This window comes from Lepidochelys olivacea, assembly GCF_965140295.1.
Source record: "Lepidochelys olivacea isolate rLepOli2 genome assembly, chromosome: 13".
NCBI lineage: Eukaryota > Metazoa > Chordata > Testudines > Cheloniidae > Lepidochelys > Lepidochelys olivacea.
Window position 1 is genome coordinate 27,439,648 of NC_140423.1, and position 22,041 is coordinate 27,461,688.

The 22,041-nt window shown below is 46.2% G+C and overlaps 1 protein-coding gene across 1 annotated transcript in view; it reads left to right on the forward strand.

The window, feature by feature from the left end:
- Nucleotides 1-22,041, forward strand: part of LOC311529426 (uncharacterized protein) — a gene marked incomplete at its 5' end in the record, with an annotated part of 245,124 nt that overhangs the window by 181,514 nt on the left and 41,569 nt on the right. The window contains one exon of the mRNA XM_084645401.1: nt 21,336-21,386. Coding sequence (XP_084501527.1) covers nt 21,336-21,386 — 51 coding nt within the window. The remainder of the gene's footprint in view (nt 1-21,335; nt 21,387-22,041) is intronic.

Genomic DNA, 22,041 nt, shown 5'->3' on the forward strand with positions numbered 1-22,041 from the left:
GTACTTCTTCACACAATGTGCAATCAACCTGTGGAACTGATTGCCAAAGGATGTTGTGAACGCCAAAATTATAACAGGGTTCAAAAAAGAATTAGATACGTTCATGGATGATAGCTCCCCCAATGGCTGTTAGCCAAGATGATCAGGGATGCAACTCCATGCTCTGGGTGTCCCTAGCCTCTGTTTGCCAAAATCTGGGAGTTGACAACAGGGGATGGATCACTCAGTGATTCCCTGTTCTGCTATTTCCCTCTGAAGCACCTGGTGTTGGCCACTGTCGGATACTGGGTTAGAGGTTCCATTGGTCTGACTCAGTATGGCTGTTCTTACGTTTCTTCATAGATACCCTTATTTCACTCACCTTCATTTGGCACTTTTTATTAAAAATATATTTGCAGTACTTACTGGGTGTTTGAATGCTCTGATCAGCAATTAACAATTCCACAGACAGTAACCGAAACATGCTACTTGTATGTGTGAAAATATTCGAAGATCACTTTTTGGCTTATTCTAGCACCTCTACCAGTGATGCTCACCGGTGAGTAATATTAGGGTGAGTGAGAGAACACCCACAACACAAAGTGGATTAATTTTAAAGGATCTGAAATATCTGGTTAATAATCCCTGCCCTGCCCCCCCCCCCACTAGTTTACATCTTCATTCCCTCTTGTATCTTTCACAATACTGAAACACCACAAGAACAATAGGGTTGATGGCCTGACTAGAAAGAGGAAGCACTGGAAACCTCACCAGAAAGTGGTGAGTTCAGACCTGAACTGTTAGGAGGGGCTCAAATTCTCCTCACTGAATGGAGTTGCAGCTGCTTACGTCAGATATGAATCTAGCCCGAAATCTGGATGAACATCTTAAATATGGGGTATGCAACCAAACTGAACTGCCTGAGGGTCTACTATCAATAACTCAAGGCTAGATAACTGTTGCAGGTGTGTGCAGTCAGTGTTGTATGTGTGAGAAGGAGATTTAGATGTCCTCCTTTTCTCTTGTTGAAGGTCATGCAAACATTGGCTCAGAGGTGATATCTTAACTGCAACTGTGCCCTACATTGGTGACAATAGACTTCTTGGGGGTGGGGTGGGAGGCGCGCTGGAGGGCAGGTACTACTTAGTGTGGGTAAATGTATCCCAGTCTGCCCCATTATTAGCACATATCAGTGATTTTTTTTTCATACCAATACATCCTGCAGCTTCTGTTTAAAAACACAAAACACCATTTCCCTAGGCTACCAAGTCACAGTTTCAGTTACAAGTCACATGTGTAAACATTTGATTAGTCACTTATCCAGTTTATAAAAATGGCATATAATTTAAATAGCATATGTAAGGTTAAAAGTCCAAGTGCTGATTTAGTAGCCTTATTATTACTGTCAGCAAAGTTAATGTTCTATTTGCAAAAAGCACCCATTCAGTCTTCCCATCTATAGAAGCAGGTTGGGATATATTCTGAGCCTCCTGACAACTGAGAAGTGCACTGTACGTCAGCTTCTGTCACCAGTGCAAGCAGAATAGGCACTTCCAAAGATTGTCTTGCCTTAAAAATAACATGTGTGAAATGTCCCTATTACCAAGTTAGAAGTGCAGCAACAGAGAGATAGGAAAAACAGTTTCAGAGATGCATTTGCAGTGGGTAATGTGAGCTCCAAAATTAGCTTCTTTTAAACTAGGCTTTGATACTTTTAAAGAGGTCAGTTTTAATGGAGACGGATTGTAATTGATAAGAGTAGCAAGTAAAAGCATTACACAGAGATGTGCAATAATAACACCTAGCAACTTTCATCTTATAGCACTTTAAAAAGATTGGACCAGACTCTCTACTGCCTTCTAACCCTTCTGTGTTGCTTTTATGGCAGAGATGGCCAGTTGTGAATTTCCCTGATGGGGGAGCTCTCAGTAGGTATTAAGCCAGTGTATTCAGTCCCTGCACGAATCATCCCCCCAGCCCTGGCATGGGGGCCATGATGGGGGCAGGGAGGGGGCCTGGCCAAAGCACCACTGTGCTCTGGCAATCCCCAGCTTTCACAGAGTCCAGCCAGTCCAATTAGAGCAAGCCCTAGGCTGACATAACCTACTTTTGGGTCCAGCACTGGTGCAGATGCATCATCAGAATCAAATAGCCTCCTTGAGCCTATGCTGAGTGAATCTCCCTGCAGGAAAGCATCTATGCCATTATCTGATTCTCATAGCAATCCTGCAAGGTGGGCTGGTATTACTATCCCCATCTGAAACTGAAAAAGAGAGGCTAAGTGATTTGACCAAGGCCACAGAGAGTCAGCGTCAGCATTATCAGAATTTAGGAGACCCTGGCTCAGTTCTTTGCTGAGACTACTAGCCTGCACATTCCTCTCTCTCAGGTGAGCAGCTCACCTGGGGCCTGATCCAAAGCCCATTAAAGTCAACGGAAAGTTTCCCATTGATAGCCCCCTAATGAGCCCTTCTGCAGCGAAGGGCTGCAGGGGTGGTCTGAAAGGGAAATTTTATTCTGAATAAGTCGATTACTAAAGCAAATTAATTGGCGAGTCCATTAGGTATCTGATCTTTTTGAATTAGTCACCACAGATGGACTGTCAGTAAATGGAAACTGAGTATCACTGCCTGAACCCGGAATTGCCAAACCCACGCGTTTACAAATCATGAATGAGCCACCCCACCCGCCCCAAATCCTAAGATTCTATAAAAATAGATAAACTTTTGGTTCTGTTTATATGCCTTTCTGAGTCTTTAGGAAACACAGGGGTCACAATTTCAGGTTCTTCTCTCTAACCAACCATGAGGGCTAGAAATTTACTTATTTTAAATTGAAAACTAATATTCTCATGTGACCAATTGATTCCAGCAGCTACAGCTTTAAGAAAAATACAAAATATCTTGTGATAAAATCCTGAGAACTGGCTGTGACGGGTTCCCCCCATGGCACCACCTGGAACTGGGGTACCACCAAGCCTTCTGACCCACTAGCCTGGGCTCCCTCTCACACTGTGCTGCTGTGACAAGCTGCAGACACACTCCCGGACTTACACTTCCACCAGCATACACACAGGTAGGGACTCACCCAGCTGCAGTTACATGCAAGCTTTCTGACTCGCCACAAACCAACAGTAGAAAGACTAAACCAAAGTAACGCTCAGCTCCTTAGGCACGCTTCCCCCTCTGGAGCTTATAAGGGGAGCGGAGGGGCAAGCCCTGAAAATCCAAAAACCGACATGAAAACTGCAATTTGAAATGAAAATGTTTGTTTTGAGTTTTTCAACAAAAACGGAAAACTTTGGAGTAAAATGTTTTTTGTTTTGACTAGCTCTGGGTTTAAGCTTCTCTGGCTCCTTTCACAATAATAAACAGATTAAGGCCCCATTCCACCAGGGGCCTTTATGTCATTGTGAATTCCCATTGACTCCAGCAGGGCTCTTGCCAGGAAGGCTCTGCCTATGTGGATGCTTTTACAGCTCTTCTGTGCCGTATCCTTTCCTGCTCAAGAAGATTCCATTAAAAATAGGCTAGAAACTAAAGTTGCTCAAAGGTGCAAGGATCCCTCATCTCTATGGAGATGCTCTTAAAATTACTGTTATCAAAGACAATAGTCACAATGGAACACATGGGCCTGGATATCAGATCCCAGATAAGGCAGATGCGCTGTGATTTTTCACTCCATTCGGATACACAGTCCTAAAAGCTGCATACACATACAAGGAAGTGCTTTGTAAAGCTTACAGAATACACGGTTCTTCCTTGAAGTAGTCCTGCTACTTCACAGGCCAGGAGAGAGGAGCCAGTCCCAGTTAGACAAGTAGAGGCCACTGCTGCCATGTTATTTCTGATGAAGCTGAAGATCTGGGCAGAGCGGAGCACAAGAAAAAGGTGGATGCAGAGGAACTGGAACAGTTTTTATAGTGGGGGTGTTGAGAGCCATTGAACGAAACTGTACACCCTCTGTATAATGGAATCCACTTCAAGCCAGGGGTACAGTAGCACCCCTAGTTCCAGCACCTATGGGTGAATGTGGAGGGGCCCAGCAGCTGAGGTAGAAAGTATCAGACTTGATAAATTCTTCATTCCTTACATCCTTCCAGAGACTCTTTCTTGGAGACTTCCTGATTGAGAATTAATGTTAACTCCAGATGGTACAAAGAATATGTCTCTCTTGTGCCTGAGGACTGTCTAGCACTGTCTCTTTAATGGTTTGACTTGGCTTTTTTTGTTTGGAACAAAATTAAGTTAACTATGTCCCTTCTGTGCCAGTGGGAGCTATGTCCTGCAGAGCACAGTGGTGGAGGACTGCACAAGAAATGCAAGGTAATAAGTCAGGAAATGGACAAGATGCTCCTGGGAGCCCAGCCTTACATGAATGAGAGTACTGCCGAGTGGCTGTCAGATTGCTCCTACCCACGCCAATCTGGGGAGAGCATAGCTAAGTGCCTCACTGGGATGACAGTGACTGTGCCTATGCACTCGGTGCCCTGAACGCTTGCATGTAAGGGAATGGTCACCCGGTGGGGCTAGAAACTCCCTGAGGACTGTACTTGCTGTTTCACCTTGCTTGACTCCTGCTGGAGCTGCTGCTTTCCCTAGAGTGCACCAGCTTCTCACATTCTGCTGCTTGAGAGGCAAGGCTCCTCTGGGTAACATCTGTGAAGAACGCTCCCACTTTCTATTTGTTTCTTTACCTGGCCCATAGCCTTGTAGCACCATACATTTGATTCACCATTGTTCAGTCAAGGTGCAGAGGGCCAGCACAAGGTCTAGGCAGTGCTTTACCCTATTTTGAGGGCTTAAAAGGTGCAGCAGCACCCTCTGTACAGGGGTGAAGAACATAGAAGGTTTGATTATCCTCGACCATGTCATTCCAGGAGGGTTTAAAATGTAAAATGCGTATGCTTGTGCGGAGTGTTTCTTGCCTGGGACAGTACCTGACTGGTACCAACATGCCTGAAGAGTCACTCTGAAGCTTGGGCATGTAGGGCGGCTTTTCTAAATGCATGCTGCATTAGCCTAACTCTGCTCTGATGGAAATAGAGGGGAGTTTTGCCACTGACTAATGGGAGCAGAGTTAGGCTAATGCTTAGTGCTTCGGGAAATTCCTCCCATAGTGACTCTTCTGCAACAACTGTGTTTTCTGTGAGCATTCTCTCTTTTCCCTCATGAAAAGCCTGCTCCTGGTGAAGTCTATGGCACATGCCCTGCTGAGTTGAGTGGTCCAAGATCAGATCTTGCCTACCTTCAGCAGGGCTACATGGTTGTTGAATTAACTGACCATGGAGGGTTGATAAAGGAACAAGTCCAAATTCATCCCTGGTGTAACTCCATGCAAATCCCTTGTGGTGACACCAGAGGAGAATTTGGCCCACAGTGTGCTCATCTAAAAGATTTCTTCTCTTGAGCCATCCAGAAGTTGCAGAGGGAAGGTCAGCTCTGATATCTCCCTTTTTCATTCTGCTTAATGTTGCTGGTTGCAGATTGCTGTGTAATTAACTTCTGTGTAAGTAGGTTTCCTTTTGGAATCTGGCCACTCGTCATCTGTGCTCAAGGTCACACCTAGATCCTGGATTTTCTGTATTTCCCTGTTCTCCCTCACAAGAGAGCCTGGGGCAATATTTGGGGGCTCTGCTGTCTGCAGACAGAAACAGGGCACTGGCATTTGAGTGTATGGACAACAAATTTGTCTGCACAGAGGGTGAAATTCAGTGCAGGGCAGACCAGCGCAAGGCCTATGCCAGTTTAAACCCCTCTTCAGACTAACTTTGAGGGTTTCAGTGGCACTTAACTGGTAGACTTCTGCAGGCTCCCTGCACAGAAGTGAGCTTCATGGATGTAATTCATGGGGACTGCCAGCACATGTAAAGAGATTGGTTGATAATTCTGTCTTATAAATCTGACCTGTGGGTTACTGTTCCTACAGTCCTTTGGCAATTTACTCACAAGACTGCAGGGTTGGCTGCAGAATCCCAAGAATTGGCCTCCACATTGGCAATGCTGGAGGCTTTATTGGCTTGCATGATGTAGCAGCTACTCTGGGAAGACCTTTTCAGTGATATGATGGATGGGCTGGGTATAGACTGACTGCATAATGTTTGTGTTTCCCTGCAAGTGCTGCTGTCCTTTGTCAAAAAAGTGGCTGAAGGAAGCACATATTCTTTTAGCTGCTCAAGTGTGAGCTTTTATTTTCCTGCCTCTCTCTGAAAGAGTGCGGAGCTGAGTTCAAGGAGCGGACAAAGCCGTCAAGGTGCACAAAGCGCCCGTCTGACAATGCCTCCTTTGTATTACCATTTTCTGCAGCAATAAAGCCAACAGACAGGCCCTGTGATAGAAACCAAAGCCACTTCTCTTACCTGTGCTTGTGGTATTGAGTATGCCCCGCATAGCACAAGGAACTGTTGAATCCAGTGAAAAGCTGCTTTCTTTCCAGGGATCATGAATTGTTAGTGTTAAAGACACAATCTGCTATTTTCCCCATTGATGGATGCTTTACTCATGCAGTTAAATGACAGATTTGGAGTTTACAGTGAAATTAGGGCTGGTTTTACTGCTTTGCGGCCTATATATTTCAGCAAATACATGAACAAGAACTATCAGTTAGATACTACTTCATATAATTAGCTGATGGTAAACATCAGGGACAAGTTGTCAGCTGGGGAAAACCTTCACGGTGCCATTGACTTCAGTAGAGCTAGAACAGTCTTCACCCACTGAGGACCTGTCCTCAGACCTCTGAGGACCAACAGTGGAGATAATGCCGGGGAAAACAGGCCTGACCCAATACCTTTTTAACTGAAACTCTGCTTCAACACGACTCAATGTATTAAGGATACTTGCTATTTTGCCTGTGATGGCAGCTAGTGGAGTGCATTCTTCTTTCCCTCTTGCTTATCTGCAATGCACTACAATGACTGAATGGATGAGCTTTCTTGCTTATTCATTGAGCGCTGACCTGAAATACTACCCATGTGCTAAGGTATAATTGCCCGCTTGGTAAAGATACTTAACACCTCAGAGATGATTGCTTATCTAAAAAGTTAAATATTGAGCAGCTCACAGTCTTTCATAAACATCCAGCTAAACTGCATGGAGGTTATTTACACAATGTAACTTCTTTGCAGACTGTCCCCAGCCATGCCACCTTCATTGCAAAGTCTGAGATCTGTGATTGCTAAACCACATTGCTTAGGTTATATATTCACCCTTTTTGCAAGGGACTGATATCCCTTCCAGTAATTCTGCACGGTTGATCGGCTGCACATAAAAGTCAAACATCATCAAAGGCAACCCTAATTTTTCATGTTGCATTTTCTCTGGAAATACATAACTTAATTATTTTTCTCCCAATTTTGTCCACCTTTCAACAATCAAAATGCAGTTCAGTTCCCTTTCATCTACTTGCCTGACAAATAGAAACATACATCTACCTCTAAAAGCTCTTCAATTAAATACCATAAAAATCTTTAAGAAAAAATAAATTAATTGGTCTTCCACTGAGCAGATGCACTTCTTCCTGCTAACTGAATTTCACAATAGAATGCAACCCACCCCACTCCTGTCCCTCGCCCTGTGCCTTGTTCTGCTCTTGAATGGATATTTGGAAGTTTTCTGCATGTGAAATGTTTTGTTCTCTGTATTTTTACATTTTCTGGAGGCACTGCTCAGTTATGCTTTCATCCAGGAAGAGATAAGGGGAAATTTACATCACCTTACAAATTCTAACATAAATGATAACACACAAAAATATATTTCTAAGATGCAATGTGGTTGACACTTGGCAAACCAGACTGAAAAAAAAGCATGTCAGTACATGAAGTTATTGCTAGCTGAAATAGGGGGAGAAGGATAGCTCAAGGGTTTGAGCATTGGCCTGCTAAACCCAGGGTTGTGAGTTCAATCCTTGAGGGGGCCATTTAGGGATCTGGGGCAAAAATTGGGGATTGGTCCTGCTTTGAGCAGGGGGTTGGACTAGATGACCTCCTGAGGTCCCTTCCAACCCTGATATGATTCTATGAAATATCACTAGATTGACTACATGGGAATATACTGAAAAGAGGAACTTGATATGGGTGTTTCTACATCTTTCTGTAATCAAGAAGCCAGGAGAAATTTTGCATGTTGTACTCCAGTGGGATTTAACAGTTCCTGAACCTGGATCCAGCCCCACCCGTAGGACTCCCCTCTGATCTAGCTGGGATCTAGCCCATTAGCTATGTAAGGCCTGGTCTATAGTACGCGGTTATTTCGGAATTCGCCGAGTTACCTCAAAATAAAACTGGTTCCATCCACACGACCAAACCAGTTTTTTTTATGTAAAGAGCTCTTTACTCCGATTTCTGTACTCCACCTCGGCAAGTGGAGTAACACTAAAATCGAGATCGCAGTTCTGGGTTACAGGTACTGTGGACACAATTCAATGATATTGGCCTCCGGGAGCTATCCCAGAATGCTCCCTTGTGACCGCTCTGGACAACACTCTGAACTCCGATGCACTAGCCAGGTAGGCACTAAAAGCCCCAGGAACTTTTGAATTTCCTGTTTGGTCACCATCAGCACTGGTGACCATCAGCACAGTCCACCATCACAGGCGACCATGCAGAGTCCACCATCTCAAGAGACCACGCAGCCCCGGATTCGCAGACGAGCTCCAGCACGGTCCGAACGGGACCTGCGTATCTGCGTTCCAAAAAAAGGAACGCAGATACGTACGCTAAAGTCTCCAGGGCCATGACGGAAAGAGGCTACTCCAGGGACACAGAACAGTGTCGTACAAAAATCAAGGAGCTCAGGCAAACGTACCAAAAAGCCAGGGAGTCAAACGGGTGCTCTGGGTCACAGCCCCATACATGCCGCTTCTCTCTTGAGCTGCATGCAATTATGGGGGGCGATGACACCACTATCCCACCACTGTCCATGGACACCTGCAAGGGGGGAGTGGCATGGAGAGAGGAGGATGAGTTTTTGGAGGACGAGTAGGAGGAGGAGGGGGAGGACAGTGCACAGGCAGAAAGTGGGGAATCTGTTTTCCCCCCAGCCAGGAACTATTAACCCTGGAGCCAATAGCCTCCCCCTACTCCCAAAGCATGCTCCCAGACCATGACCCTGGAGAAGGCACTTCTGGTGAATGAGAGCTTGATCGGAGCCACACGGTGGGGGGTGGGGGGAAACCCAGCCGCACTGGGTGGTTCACATTTAGTTTAAAGGGCTCATCCCTTCTCAGAGCCTCATCAGAGCCCCGTGGTGTGTGGGGGGGGTGGGGAGGGAGGGTGTTGTGTGAAGCGATCATCCCAGAGAGCCCACAGGCTGCCTGCAAGCTGAATTCTGTTGCCTGGCTGCTGCCTGCAAGCTGAATTCTGTTGCCTGGCCGCATGTGATGGCTTACTCACACCAAAGTGGCAGGCACTTCAGTTAGGAGGCAAAATCAGACCTTGTACAGAAAGAATATGTGCTGTGTACTATGAATTGCCTGTTTCACTGAGAAACAGTGTCCCCTTTGTTCTCTAAAATGTATCTTTTAAAATACTACCCTCCATTTTTCTCCTCCTGCAGCAGGTGCAAATGTTTCAATGTAGCCCCTATCTACTCCATCCCAGAGGCTGGTGCAGATTAGAAGACGGAAAAAGCGAACTTGGGATGACATGTTTGCCGAGCTCATGCAGTCCTCCCATACTGATAGGGTCCAGTTGAATGCATGGAGGCAAACAATTGTGGAGTCACGTAAAGCGTTACATAAATATGAAGAGAGGAGGGACGCACGCGATGAAAGCAGGCAGGATGCTATGGTCAAGCTCCTGGGGGAGCAAACTGACATGCTCCACTGTATGATGGATCTAATGCGGGAAAGACAGCAAGACCACAGACTGCCACTGCAGCCCCTGAATAGCCGCTTTCCCTCCTCCACAAGTTCCATAGCCTCTCACCCAGACGCTCAAGAACACGGGAGGGGGGAGAGGTAGGCTACAAGATTGCACAGGCAGCTGAAAACTGGCATATCCTAAATTTTGATTTGGTTTCTGGACTTGTCCTTCCCTCCTCCTCCACCCCACTAACCCAACCCCCTTCCCCCGTTTAGCTTCTGATTTCTCTCAATGTTTTGTACGACAAATAATAAAGAACATTTTTTAAACAATTGTGACTTTATTTCCTTTAATATATATATATATAAGGGGCGGGTAACTTTAAGAGAAACAAACACAACTCTCAGAGTAACAGCCGTGTTAGTCTGTATTCGCAAAAAGAAAAGTAAACACAACTCTCACACCGTACCCTGGCCAGTCATGAAACTGGCTTTCAAAGCTTCTCTGATGTGCAGCGCACCCTGCTGCACTCTCCTAATCACCCTGGTGTCTGGCTGTGCAAAACTGGCCACCAGGCGAGTTGCCTCAACCTCCCACCCCACCATAAACGTCTCCCCCTTACTCTCACAGATACTGTGGAGCACACAACAAGCAGCAATTACAATTGGAATATTGGTTGTGCTGAGATCTAACTGAGTGAGTAAACTGTTCCAGAGCGCTTTCAAACGTCCAAACACAACATTCTACCACCATTCTGCACTTCCTCAGCCTATAGTTGAACTGCTCCTTACTACTGTCCAGGGTGCCTGTGTATAGCTTCATGAGCCATGGCATTAAGGGGTAGGCTGGGTCCCCGAGGATAACCATAGGCATTTCAACATCCGTAACAGTAATTTTCTGGTCTGGGAAGTAAGTTCCTTCCTGCAGCTGTTCAAACAGACCAGAGTTCCTGAAGATGCGAGTGTCATGCACCTTTCCCAGCCATCCCACGTTGATGTTGGTGAAATGTCCCTTGTGATCCACCAGTGCTTGCAGCACCATGGAAAAGTACCCCTTGCGGTTTATGTACTGGCCGCCCCGGTGTTCCAGGGCCAAGATAGGGATACGCATTCTGTCTGTTGCCCCGCCGCAGTTAGGGAACCCCAGTGAATTAAAGCCATCCACAATGGTCTGCACATTTCCCAAAGTCACTACCCTTGATAGCAGCTGATCAATGATTGTGTTGGCTACTTGCAGCACAGCAGCTCCCACAGTAGATTTCCCCACTCCAAACTGATTCCTGACTGACTGGTAGCTGTCAGGCATTGCAAGCTTCCACAGGGCTATCGCCACTCGCTTCTCAACTGTGAGGGCTGCTCTCATTTTGGTGTCTTTGTGCTTCAGAGCAGGGAACAGCAAGTCACAAAGTTCCATGAAAGTGGCCCTATGCATACGAAAGTTTCTCAGCCACTGGGAATCATCCCATACCTGCAACACTGTGCGGTCTCACCAGTCTGTGCTTGTTTCCCGGGCCCAGAATCGGCGTTCTACAGCATGAACCTGGCTCAACAGCACCATGATCTCCCAATCACCACATGCCGTGCTTCTAGGAACATCTGTGTCCATGTCCTCATCAGTATAGTAATCACACTGTCGTCGCTTCCTTGCTCGGTTTTGCAGGTACTGCACATACTGCTGGATAGTGCGCGAGGTATTTACAATGGTCAAAACTGCAGCGGAGATCTGATCAGGCTCCATGGCTATGGCGCCTGCACGGGTAATCCTGGAAAAAGGGCGTGAAATATAGGAGAGCAGAGTGGCTGCGGAAGCTGTGCTGTTTGGTTCACGGTAGCTGAACAACGGCTGAAAACGGTTGTCTTCTGTGGCTTTCACGGGGGTGGGAGCCCAGGACAGACAACATGGAGAAGCTTGGAAGCGTGGCAATAGCGGGAGAACAGAGTTGGTGGTGGAAGCTATGCTGCTTGGTTCACGATGGCTGAGCACAGTTGAGTTGGAGAGGTGGATTCATCGTAGCAGGAGAGGAGCCGTGCACCGTCTGCTGAAAGCAGTATGGCGTCTGCACGCCAAAAAGGCGCAAAATGATTGTTGGCCGTAGCTTTCTGACGACACACACCCAGAAACAGCCGCAAGAATGTTTTTGCCCCATCATCCACTGGGAGCTTAACCCAGAATCCAATGGGTGGCGGAGACTGTGGGAAAGCTACCCACAGTGCACTGCTCCGACATTCGATGCTTGCCTTGGTACTGTGGACGCAATCTGCCAAATTCATGTGCTTTAGTGGGGACACAGAAGACCGAATGTATAAAATAGCTTCTGAAAATTCGAATAGAATAATTTCAAAATAATTTCGTACTGTAGACGTACCCTTAGAAGGACAGGTGATCATGATCCCAAAACTTGTTTGTGACTCCTCTGGGATCATGATTCCCTGGATTGAAACCCTATGCTTAGCTCTGTAGTCCAGACCCTCAGCTGTTGTATATAGCCCTACCTCCATTAAAGCCAACAGTGCTGCCTTGATTGAGATCAGTTTTGAATCTGGCTCTTTATGAAGAGTGGGTGAACGACCGTCTTCATAATCTTCATAATCTTCAGCGGAGATTACAGATGGGGGTAGGTGAAACAGGAAGTACCTTCTTTTATGGGTCTTTTAGTGGATTTGGGGGGAGGGAGATGAGATTTTTTTTAAGTCAGGAAGATGGCTTTGACATTTATTAAGCTATATTTATCTTTAGATGGCTACATGAATATTTCCACATAAGAATATTTTCATATCTATTCCTATCTGGAACATATCTATATGAAAGTATTGTATTACTCCAGCTATACACCAGTGTGAGTCTATTATCATTAGTTAACGGGGCGGGGAGAATTACCCAAGAGCAGCTTTGAAATGCTCTGAATTCTAATGCAGTCCACTTTGTGCCTTAAATTCTGCTACTTCCTGCCAGGACCTCCACTTTTAGAAACTGTAGGAAATATGTGAGCTACTATGGAAGATCCAGCTCCATTTTCTGAATGACTTTATGAACGCAGATAGTGGCAGAATTTCCCCCAGGAATTGAAATTAGGGGAGGTGTTTGAATTTACAGGAGGGTGATGGCTGAGACCAATAGTGGCACGTGTTAATAAATCTTTTCCATAAATGCATGAACCATAGAAAGGAGGGAACAGTGGGGCAGAGGGACCAGGCAGAGCTCTGCCCTCCTGTGATCTGCCACTGATCCTCCAGGTGGGGTTTTCCTGACCCAGCAGAACCTTCCAGGAGTGTGGAGGAAGCCCTCCACTGCGAGAAGCATGCTGGTGTGGCTGTAGAGGTGGAAGCTATCCATCATGGTGCCAGCACAGAGGGAGAGAGCGAGGAAGTGGGGGCAAAAGACCTATCTGGCTTCAAGATTAAACTCGATAAGTTTATGGAGGAGATGGTATGATGGGATAACTTGATTATGGCAATTAATTGATCTTTAAATGTTCATGGTAAATAGGCCCAATGACCTGTGATGCGGTATTAGATGGGGTGGGATCTGAGTTACTACAGAGAATTCTTTCCTGGGTATCTGGCTGGTGAATCTTGCCCATATGCTCAGGTTTCAGCTGATCGCCATATTTGGGGTCGGGAAGGAATTTTCCTCCAGGGCAGATTGGAAGAGGCCCTGGAGGTTTTTCGCCTTCCTCTGTAGCATGGGGCATGGATCACTTGCTGGAGGATTCTCTGCTCCTTGAAGTCTTTAAACCATGATTTGTGGACTTCAATAGCTCAGACATAGGTGCGAGGTTTATTGCAGGAGTGGGTGGGTGAGATTCTGTGGTCTGCATTGTGCAAGAAGTCAGACTAGATGATCATAATGGTCCCTTCTGACCTTAATATCTATGAATCTATGAATCTATGAAGTGACTGTTTTCCCTTTCCTAAGAGTATTTCACAACCCTAAAAATTGTTGCACACAAATATCTCGCTTTTTATTTTTAAAACAGTCACCTTAATCCTAATGACCCAGGTCCTGCCTACTCTGCTTCTGCACTGGGGCCAAGTCTGGTTGGAAGCCTGTTGACAATAGCAGCCTAATGAACGAAGGGCTTGTCTAGACTAGGGAGATTGATACTGGTGTCGCTTCTTCCGTGTACTCTCCCAGTCACACTGGTGCTAACCTCCAGAATGAATGTCCTCCAGTGCAAACCAGGACTTCTACTGCTGGGTTTTATCTGGTAAGATACTGGGAGAGGTCACACCAGTGCAAGGAAACTCAGTTCAGGCAGAGCCTAAAAGGTATGACACAGCTGACTGATTAGGCATTAGCAAAGGAAGAGATCTTCTCAGGACTGGTCTACACTAAAAAGTTAAATTGACCCAACTACGCAGCTCAGGGATGTGAAAAATCCACCCCCTGAATGACACCGTTAAGCCAACTATCCCCCAGTGCAGACAGTGCTAGGTTGACGGAAGAATTCTGTCTGAAGGGGATTACATATGCCAACAGTAGAACCCCTCCTGTCAGCGTAGGTAGTGTCTATACTGAAGCTCTACAGCAGTGCATCTGTTGCATTCCAAGTGTAGACAACTTTCAAATAAGGTGTGAATCCAGGGCCATCTGGGGACGAGATGGAAGGGACAGTTTACCCCAGGTCCCTCATTTGAGAGATCCCCCAAACTAAGTGGCGTTGCAGCCTGACGTGTAGCGTTAGGAGCTGGGCCCTGCCCCATGGGACAGGAATCACTGCTGCTGGGTGAATAAGTCACAGCTCTTTATTTGTCCCCAGGAACCACCCAAGTTCTTCTGAAACAGACACAGACTAAGCAATAAAACATAATAAGAGAAGGCTTTCCCAGGAAAACAGTTTACAGAGATGTATTTACAGAACACATTTACAAGTCTAAATGGGATGTAAATACAAACCCTGCTGTCTGCAGCCTGTCCTCAGATAAAATAAAACTACAAGAACTTTTCTCTTTGCAATTCTTTGCAGTTTTATTTTAAAAAAAACAAGCAAGCTGCATTGTGCCCCAATTCCTTTCATCCTTGTGCACTTCTCAAAAGAACTCTTAGACATGCTCTTTGCAGCAGATCAAATAGCAAAGATTTCCAATCCAAACCATTTCACCTGAAACAAAGGCAATTTCAAAGAAAAATAGTTTGGACACATAAAGAAGGGATGGTTCAGACCCTCAGCAACACTGGAAGAGTAGCAAATGCACCTGAGGAGGGCAGGACTGGGATCTGTTTTGGAGCCTGGCACAATTTAGAGCAGTCTTAGGGCTGTTTTAAGTGCGCCTGGCCACCTCCAAAGCCTACGGGGCCATTTCAGCAGTTAAGGATCACTGAAGCATAGTTATACCGGTTCTGTGCCACTCTGGGGTTCCCCTTAACTGGCTTTCAGGCAGCTTTGCATTGTTGAATCACTACAAAGTAACTGAGTTCTAGGGGGAATCTGGCACAATATCTGTAAAGTTGCCACCTTACAAGCAACTTGGTCCTCATGCCCAATAGCTGTCCACAGTGTTTGTGAGTAGGTTTGGAATGAGCTGGCCTTGTAGAAATGAAGGGAGTGCTATTGCTCTCCACTGCTTTGACCCACATGGAAATAAAGGAATTGTAGTATCAGCTCTCCAGGTGAGCGTGGGATTTATATGGTAACTGTGGTTCTAATCTGTCTGTACAGTTTATGTATTGAGAGTGATATGGTGAAGGTTTTATGAAAATTGCTGTACCAGGAAATGTCTCCATGTCTGTGTGTATCCACCATTGCTGACATTGAAGATGCTGGAGTGGCTCATCCTTCAGCACATTTCCCCAGAAGTGGAGCCAATAATCAGCATTGAGGAAGCAGGTTTTAAGAGATGCCAGAGCACCTGTAAGCCGATGCTAGCTTTGACAACATTCATCAAAAATGATTTTCAGAAAAATCTGAAGATGGGAGCCCTATTTCTGGACCTAACAGCAGCAATGAGATCAATAACTGAATCTCTCTCTCAGTGGTCATCACTTGAAACACAAATCCCATCCAGTCTACCACGGAGCAACCCAAGACAGATCTCACATGTATTTTAACCACCAGAGGGAAACTGTGGCTAAGGTGAGAATGCTTAGCAACCTTCTTAGCAAATTGGCCATTACTTCTTGGGGAGCGAATACTCAAACTCTCGGATCATCTGGTTTAGCCCTCTGTTGCTCTGCAGCAGAATGCTGTGGTCTGGTCTGGCTCCACTGATCTCACGTCAAGTTGATTGACACAACTATACTCAACCATGTGCATCATAACTGGGATGATTCAATCCACACCAGTACTGTGGCTCCCTGCGAGGATGCTACAGCCAGAATGGTTGAGAAGATCAGGGCAAACCTGAGACTACCACTATACACAGACCTCGTCAAACACCCCTGAGCACAAAAAGACAATGTCACACATTACTGATGGCTGCCCTCTGACCAGATTGGATGATGGTCTGAGGTCTCTGCACTTTGTGACTTGGCATGGTTTGCATCTGATAAGAAGATTGCTGACAAGCCTGTAAGCATGTGTCTCCCAGACTAGATATGATGGAGTTAATCTTAATGACTGAAAGAGTGTACTCTGACTGTTCAATAGATATGCTAAAGGTATGTCTACACTACAAAATTAGGTCGATTTTATAGAAGTAGATTTTTAGAAATCGGTTTTATACAGTCATTTGCGTATGTCCACACTAAGCGCATTAAGTCAGCGGAGTGCATCCTCACTACCGTGGCTAGCATCAACTTATGGAGTGGTGCACTGTGGGTAGCTATCCCAGAGTTCCCGCAGTCTCCACCTCCCATTGGAATTCTGGGTTAAGCTCCCAATGCCTGATGGGGCAAAAACATTATCATGGGTGGTTTTGGGTGCATGTCGTTAGTTGCCCCTCCCTCCGTGAAAGCAATGGCAGACAATTGTTTCATGCCTTTTTTCTGTGCAGCTGCCATACCACAGCAAGCATGGAGCCTGCTCAGCTCAGCTCACCATCACCGCTGCTGTTGTGTCCTGGATGCTGCTGTCAACAGATGGTGCAGTACAACTGCTAACCGTCATCATCCACCGCTTCCGCTGCCACTCTGCTCTCCTGGTACCATGAATCCACCTCGCAGGTCCTCTCGTCTTGCTGTAGAAATATCTATTCTCGTGGCATCCATTGTCATCCACTGCTTCCGCTGCAACTCTGCTCTCCTGCAGACACCATACCATGGCAAGCATGGAGGCCACTCAGCTCACCACTGCTGTTGTGAGCATTGTAAACACCTCACGCATTATCCTGGAGTATGTGTAGAACCGGGCTAAGAGACGCCAGCACAAGGACGATTTTGATGAGGACATGGACACAGACATTCCTGAAAGCACGGGCTGTGGCAATTAGGACATCATGGTGGCAGTGGGGCTGGTTGATACAGTGGAATGCTGATTCTGGGCCCAGCAAACAAGCACAGACTGGTGGGACCACATAGTGTTGCAGGTATAGGTTGATTCACAGTGGCTGCGAAACTTTTGCATGCGTAAGGCCACTTTCCTGGAACTCTGTGATTTGCTTTCCCCCTCCCTGAAGCTCAGGAATACCAAGATGAGAGCTGCCCTGACAGTTGAGAAGCAAGTGGTGATAGCCCTGTGGAAGCTTGCTACACCTGACTGTTACCGGTCAATCGGGAATCAATTTGGAGTGGGCAAATCTACTGTGGGAGCTGCTGTGATCCAAGTAGCCAATACAATCATTGATGTTCTGTTATCAAGGGTACTGACTCTGGGAAATGTGCAGGTCATAGTGGATGGCTTTGCTGCAATAGGTTTCCCTAACTGTGGTGGGACGATATGCATATCTCTATCTTGGCACCAGACCACTTTGCCAAGGAGTACGTAAACAGCAAGGGGTACTTCTCAATGGTGCTGCAAGCACTGGTGGATCACAAGGGACGTTTCACCGACATCAACATGGGATGGTCGGGAAAGGTGCATGACACTCGCATCTTTAGGAACTCCGGGATGTTCGAGCAGTTGCAAGAAGAAACTTACTTCCCAGACAAGAAAATTACTGTTGGGGATGTTGAAATGCCAATAGTTATCCTTGGGGACCCAGCCTACCCCTTGCTTCCATGGCTCATGAAGCCGTACGCAGGCAGTCTGGACAGTACTAAGGAGCAGTTCAACTATAGGCTGAGCAAGTGCAGAATTGTGGTAGAATGTGACTGGACGTTTAAAAGCGCGCTGGTGCTGTTTGTTGATTAGGTCAGACCTCAACGCAACCAACATTCCCATTGTTATTGCTGCTTGCTGTGTGCTCCATAATATCTGTGAGAGTAAGGGGGAGACATTTATGGTGGGGTGGGAGGTTGAGGCAAATCACCTGGCATCTGATTTTGAGCAGCCAGACACCAGGGTGATTAGAAGAGCACAACAAGGCGCACTGTGCATCAGAGAGGCTTTGAAAACCAGTTTCATGACTGGCCAGGCTTTGGTGTGACAGTTGTGTGTATTTCTCCTTGATGCAAACCCACCCCTTTTGTTGATTTTACTTCCTTGTAAGCCAACCACCCTCCCCCCTTTGAAATAAAGTAATTATTGTTTTGAAACAATGCATTCTTTCTTTATTAATTAAAAAAAAAGGTGGATAACTGACAAGGTAGCCTGGGGGGGCTGGGGTGGGGGAGGAGGGAAGGACAAGGCCACATTGCTTATTGTAGCCACACTACAAATGAAACTGTTTGAATGACAGCCTTCTGTTGCTTGGGCCATCCTCTGGAGTGGAGTGGCTGGGTGCCTGGAGCCTCTCTTCCCCGTCTCCCCCCCGCAACATTCTTGGGCATCTGGGTGAGGAGGACCTTCCTTAGAAGTTTTTAAGGTCACGCTTGACAAAGCCCTGGCTGGGATGATTTAATTGGGGATCGGTTCTGCTTTGAGCAGGGGGTTGGACTAGATGACCTCCTGAGGTCCCTTCCAACCCTGATATTCTATGATTCTATGGAACTTGGGGAGGAGGTCAGGCGGTTGTACAGCGGATGCAGCAGGGGTCTGTGCTCTTGTTGGCTTTCCTGCAGCTGCACCAGATGCTTCATCATGTCCGTTTGCTCCCCCATTAGCCTTAGCATCACCTCCTGCCTCTGTTCTTTGTGCTCCTGCCTCTGCTCTTTGCACTCACTTAATGCTTTCCTAGCCTCTAACAGTGAATACCTCCATGCATTCAGCTGTGCCCTATCAGTGCAGGAGGACTGCATGAGCTCAGAAAACATGTCATCGCGAGTGCGTTTTTTTTGCCTTCTAATCTGTGATAACTTCAGGGATGGAGATGATAGGGGGAGCCTAGAAACATTTTCACCTGGGGGGAGATAAAAAGGGAGAGTAAAATTTAAGATGATACATTTCTGAGAACAAAGGGGAGTCTCTTTCACAGTGAATCAAGCAATTCACAGCAGACAGCACATGTGCTTTAGGTACAAGGTTGCATTTTGATTTTTATATTGAGCACCTGTTGGTATGGTGACACATCACACACAGCTGGGCAACAGAACTCGGTTTCCATGCAGCCATGGTAAGGCAAAGGATACGCGGGTTTGGCTTCTTACGCATAACATGTGGGAATGCAATGCCATCCTTTCCCATAGCAAGCAATGGATTGGGTTTCACATTTAAAAGGAGGGGCTGCGGTATTCGGGTGGATGTACAGCACACACCTCCCCCCACCCTACCATGTGGCTATTCTCTGGGATGATCCCTTTTAGCCAAACACAAACAGCCCAGAATGAACGGGGTCCTTTTACTGTTCCCTTACAAAAATTCCCCTATTTCAACCCCTATTTCAACCAGGTGACCATGAATGATATCACTCTCCTGAGACTAACACAGAAAGATATAGACCGAATGTTGCTTGAATGTGACCAAAACCCAGGACCATTTGCTGCCATACTTTGCACTGCAATGATTCCAGAATACTTTCAGACTACCTCCAGGAGAGCTTCATGGAGATGTCCCTGGAGGATTCCCGCTCCATCCCCAGACACGTTAACAGACTTTTCCAGTAGCTGTACTGGCCGCAAATGCATCCCAATTCTTCAGGGCAAATCAAACATTAAACACTATTGCTTATAAACCCTGTACTGTAGTTACAAATGTGCACTCACCAGAGATGCCTTCTCTAGTTTCAGGGTTGGGGATCCCGCCTTCGAAGGGTATTGGCTCTAGGGTGATGAAAAGGTCCTGACTGCCGGGGAGAATGGATTCACCGCTTGCCTGCTGCACATTCTCCTCCTCCTCTTCCTCATCCACAAAATCCTCCTCCCTGTTGCGTGAGACTCCCCCCTTGTAGGTGTCCACGGACAGTGGTGGGTAGTGGTAGGGTCCCCTCCTAGAATGGCATGCAGCTGATCATAGAAGTGGCATGTATAGGCCTCTGACCTAGTGCGACCATTTGCCTCCATTGTCTTTTGGTAGGCTTGCCTCAGCTCCTTAACTTTCATGAGGCATTGCTGTGTGTCCCTGTTGTAGCCTCTCTCCAACATGCCCTGTGAGATTTTGTCAAATATATTTGCATTTCTTCTTTTTGATCGGAGTTCGGCCTGCACAGATGCTTCTCCCCATACAGCAATCAGATACAGTGTCTCCCTTTCAGTCCATGCTGGAGCTCGTTTGCGATTCTGGGGGGACTGCATGGTCACCTGTGCTGCTGAGCTCGCCATGCTGATCAAACAGGAAATGAAATTCAAAGTTCCCAGGGCTTTTCCTGTGTACCTGGCTAGTGCATCAGAGTTCAAAGTGCTGTCCAGAGCGGTCACAATGGAGCACTCTGGGATAGCTCCCAGATGCCAGTACCGTCGATTTGCATCCACACTACCCCAAATTCGACCCAGCAAAGTTGATTTTAGCTCTACTCCCCTCACCGGGGAGGAGTACAGAAGTCGATTTTAAGAGCCCTTTAAGTCGACAGAACGGGGTTGGTTGTGTGGATGCATTCATTTTAAAATCGACCTAATGTGGCTAAATTCAACCTAACCTCGTAGTGTAGACCAGGCCTAAAGAAATTGACTGGTGCTGGGAGCAATCACTTCCTTCAACTTGTTTGTAGGGGGCTGGAGTTTGAAGAGTGGAAAATTATTAGCAGCAGGATAAAGGAACCAGATAGCGGTGATGGGACATATAAACTCAAGGGACTCCAGAGATGCTAGGTTCAGCTCCCCAGGTGTGTGTGGGATTTCTATAGTAACTGTGTCTGCTGTCTGCAGAGCAGGGGCTCTTTAAATTTAATCAAGGGCCCTTTGCACCCTTCTATGTGAGGAGTGGGAGGGAGCGAAACTACAGAAGTACCCAAGTGGCATCTTTACAATAGCTTCCTCACTGGGAGCATGTGGCAGCTGTACTGTTGGACTGCTGCATGCTCAGGATTGTAGAGATTTGCCCCAGACTGGGGGAATGCATGGCATCATGGTCTTCTCCAGCCTGCTGGGAATTGCAGCAGAAGATAATGCTGACTTTGTCACAGAGCTGTTTGCCCAATATATGGGCTTTGTTTCGCCTTTCTTGAATTGTACTGTTTCATTATTCTTTTATTTTTCATTTCTATAGCATCTTCAAGTGAAGAACACAGCGAGCCAGTTGCTGCCACTGTTACTCATGGTGAGTAGTGCCTTACTCAGAGAGTAGTTCTATTGGTTTCAATAGAATGGCTCATAGAGTACAATACTACTCAATACAATTAAGGGTGTCAGACATCGCAAACATCCGTGAGGGGTAGATAAATATTATTCCAAATTTACATGTGGGGAAACTGAGACACAGAGCAATTAAGTAACTTGGCCAAGGTCACTCTGGGAGTCAGTCATACAGTTAGGAACAGAACCTGGTTCTGCTGATTCCCTGTCCCCTGTTTCAACCATTAGACTATATCCCCTTTACCAGCTACCCCTTTGCTCAAGCCAAGCAGATAATCCACAATAAACAATTTCTCCAATGCGTGGTTTAACCCTCTATTCTGCCTATGGAATATTCGTTAGCAGATGGTGATTTGATCAAATTTATTAACTATTCAAAGTCACTCAACCCTCTTTTTCAGATTTTAACTGTATGCACTGATTGCAGATATTTCTAAATTCAGATTATTTGTGATTGGTAAAATAGGTCACATGGTATTTCTTCTGTTCCCTGTTTGGATAAGTGACGAAGGAATTCCAGCTTAAATACTGAAAGTCACTTCTCAGTTGGCTTCCTGCAAGTCTTTTTGCCTATAAACTCAACAACTGAAATGTTCAGAAAGGGAACACACAGGGATATT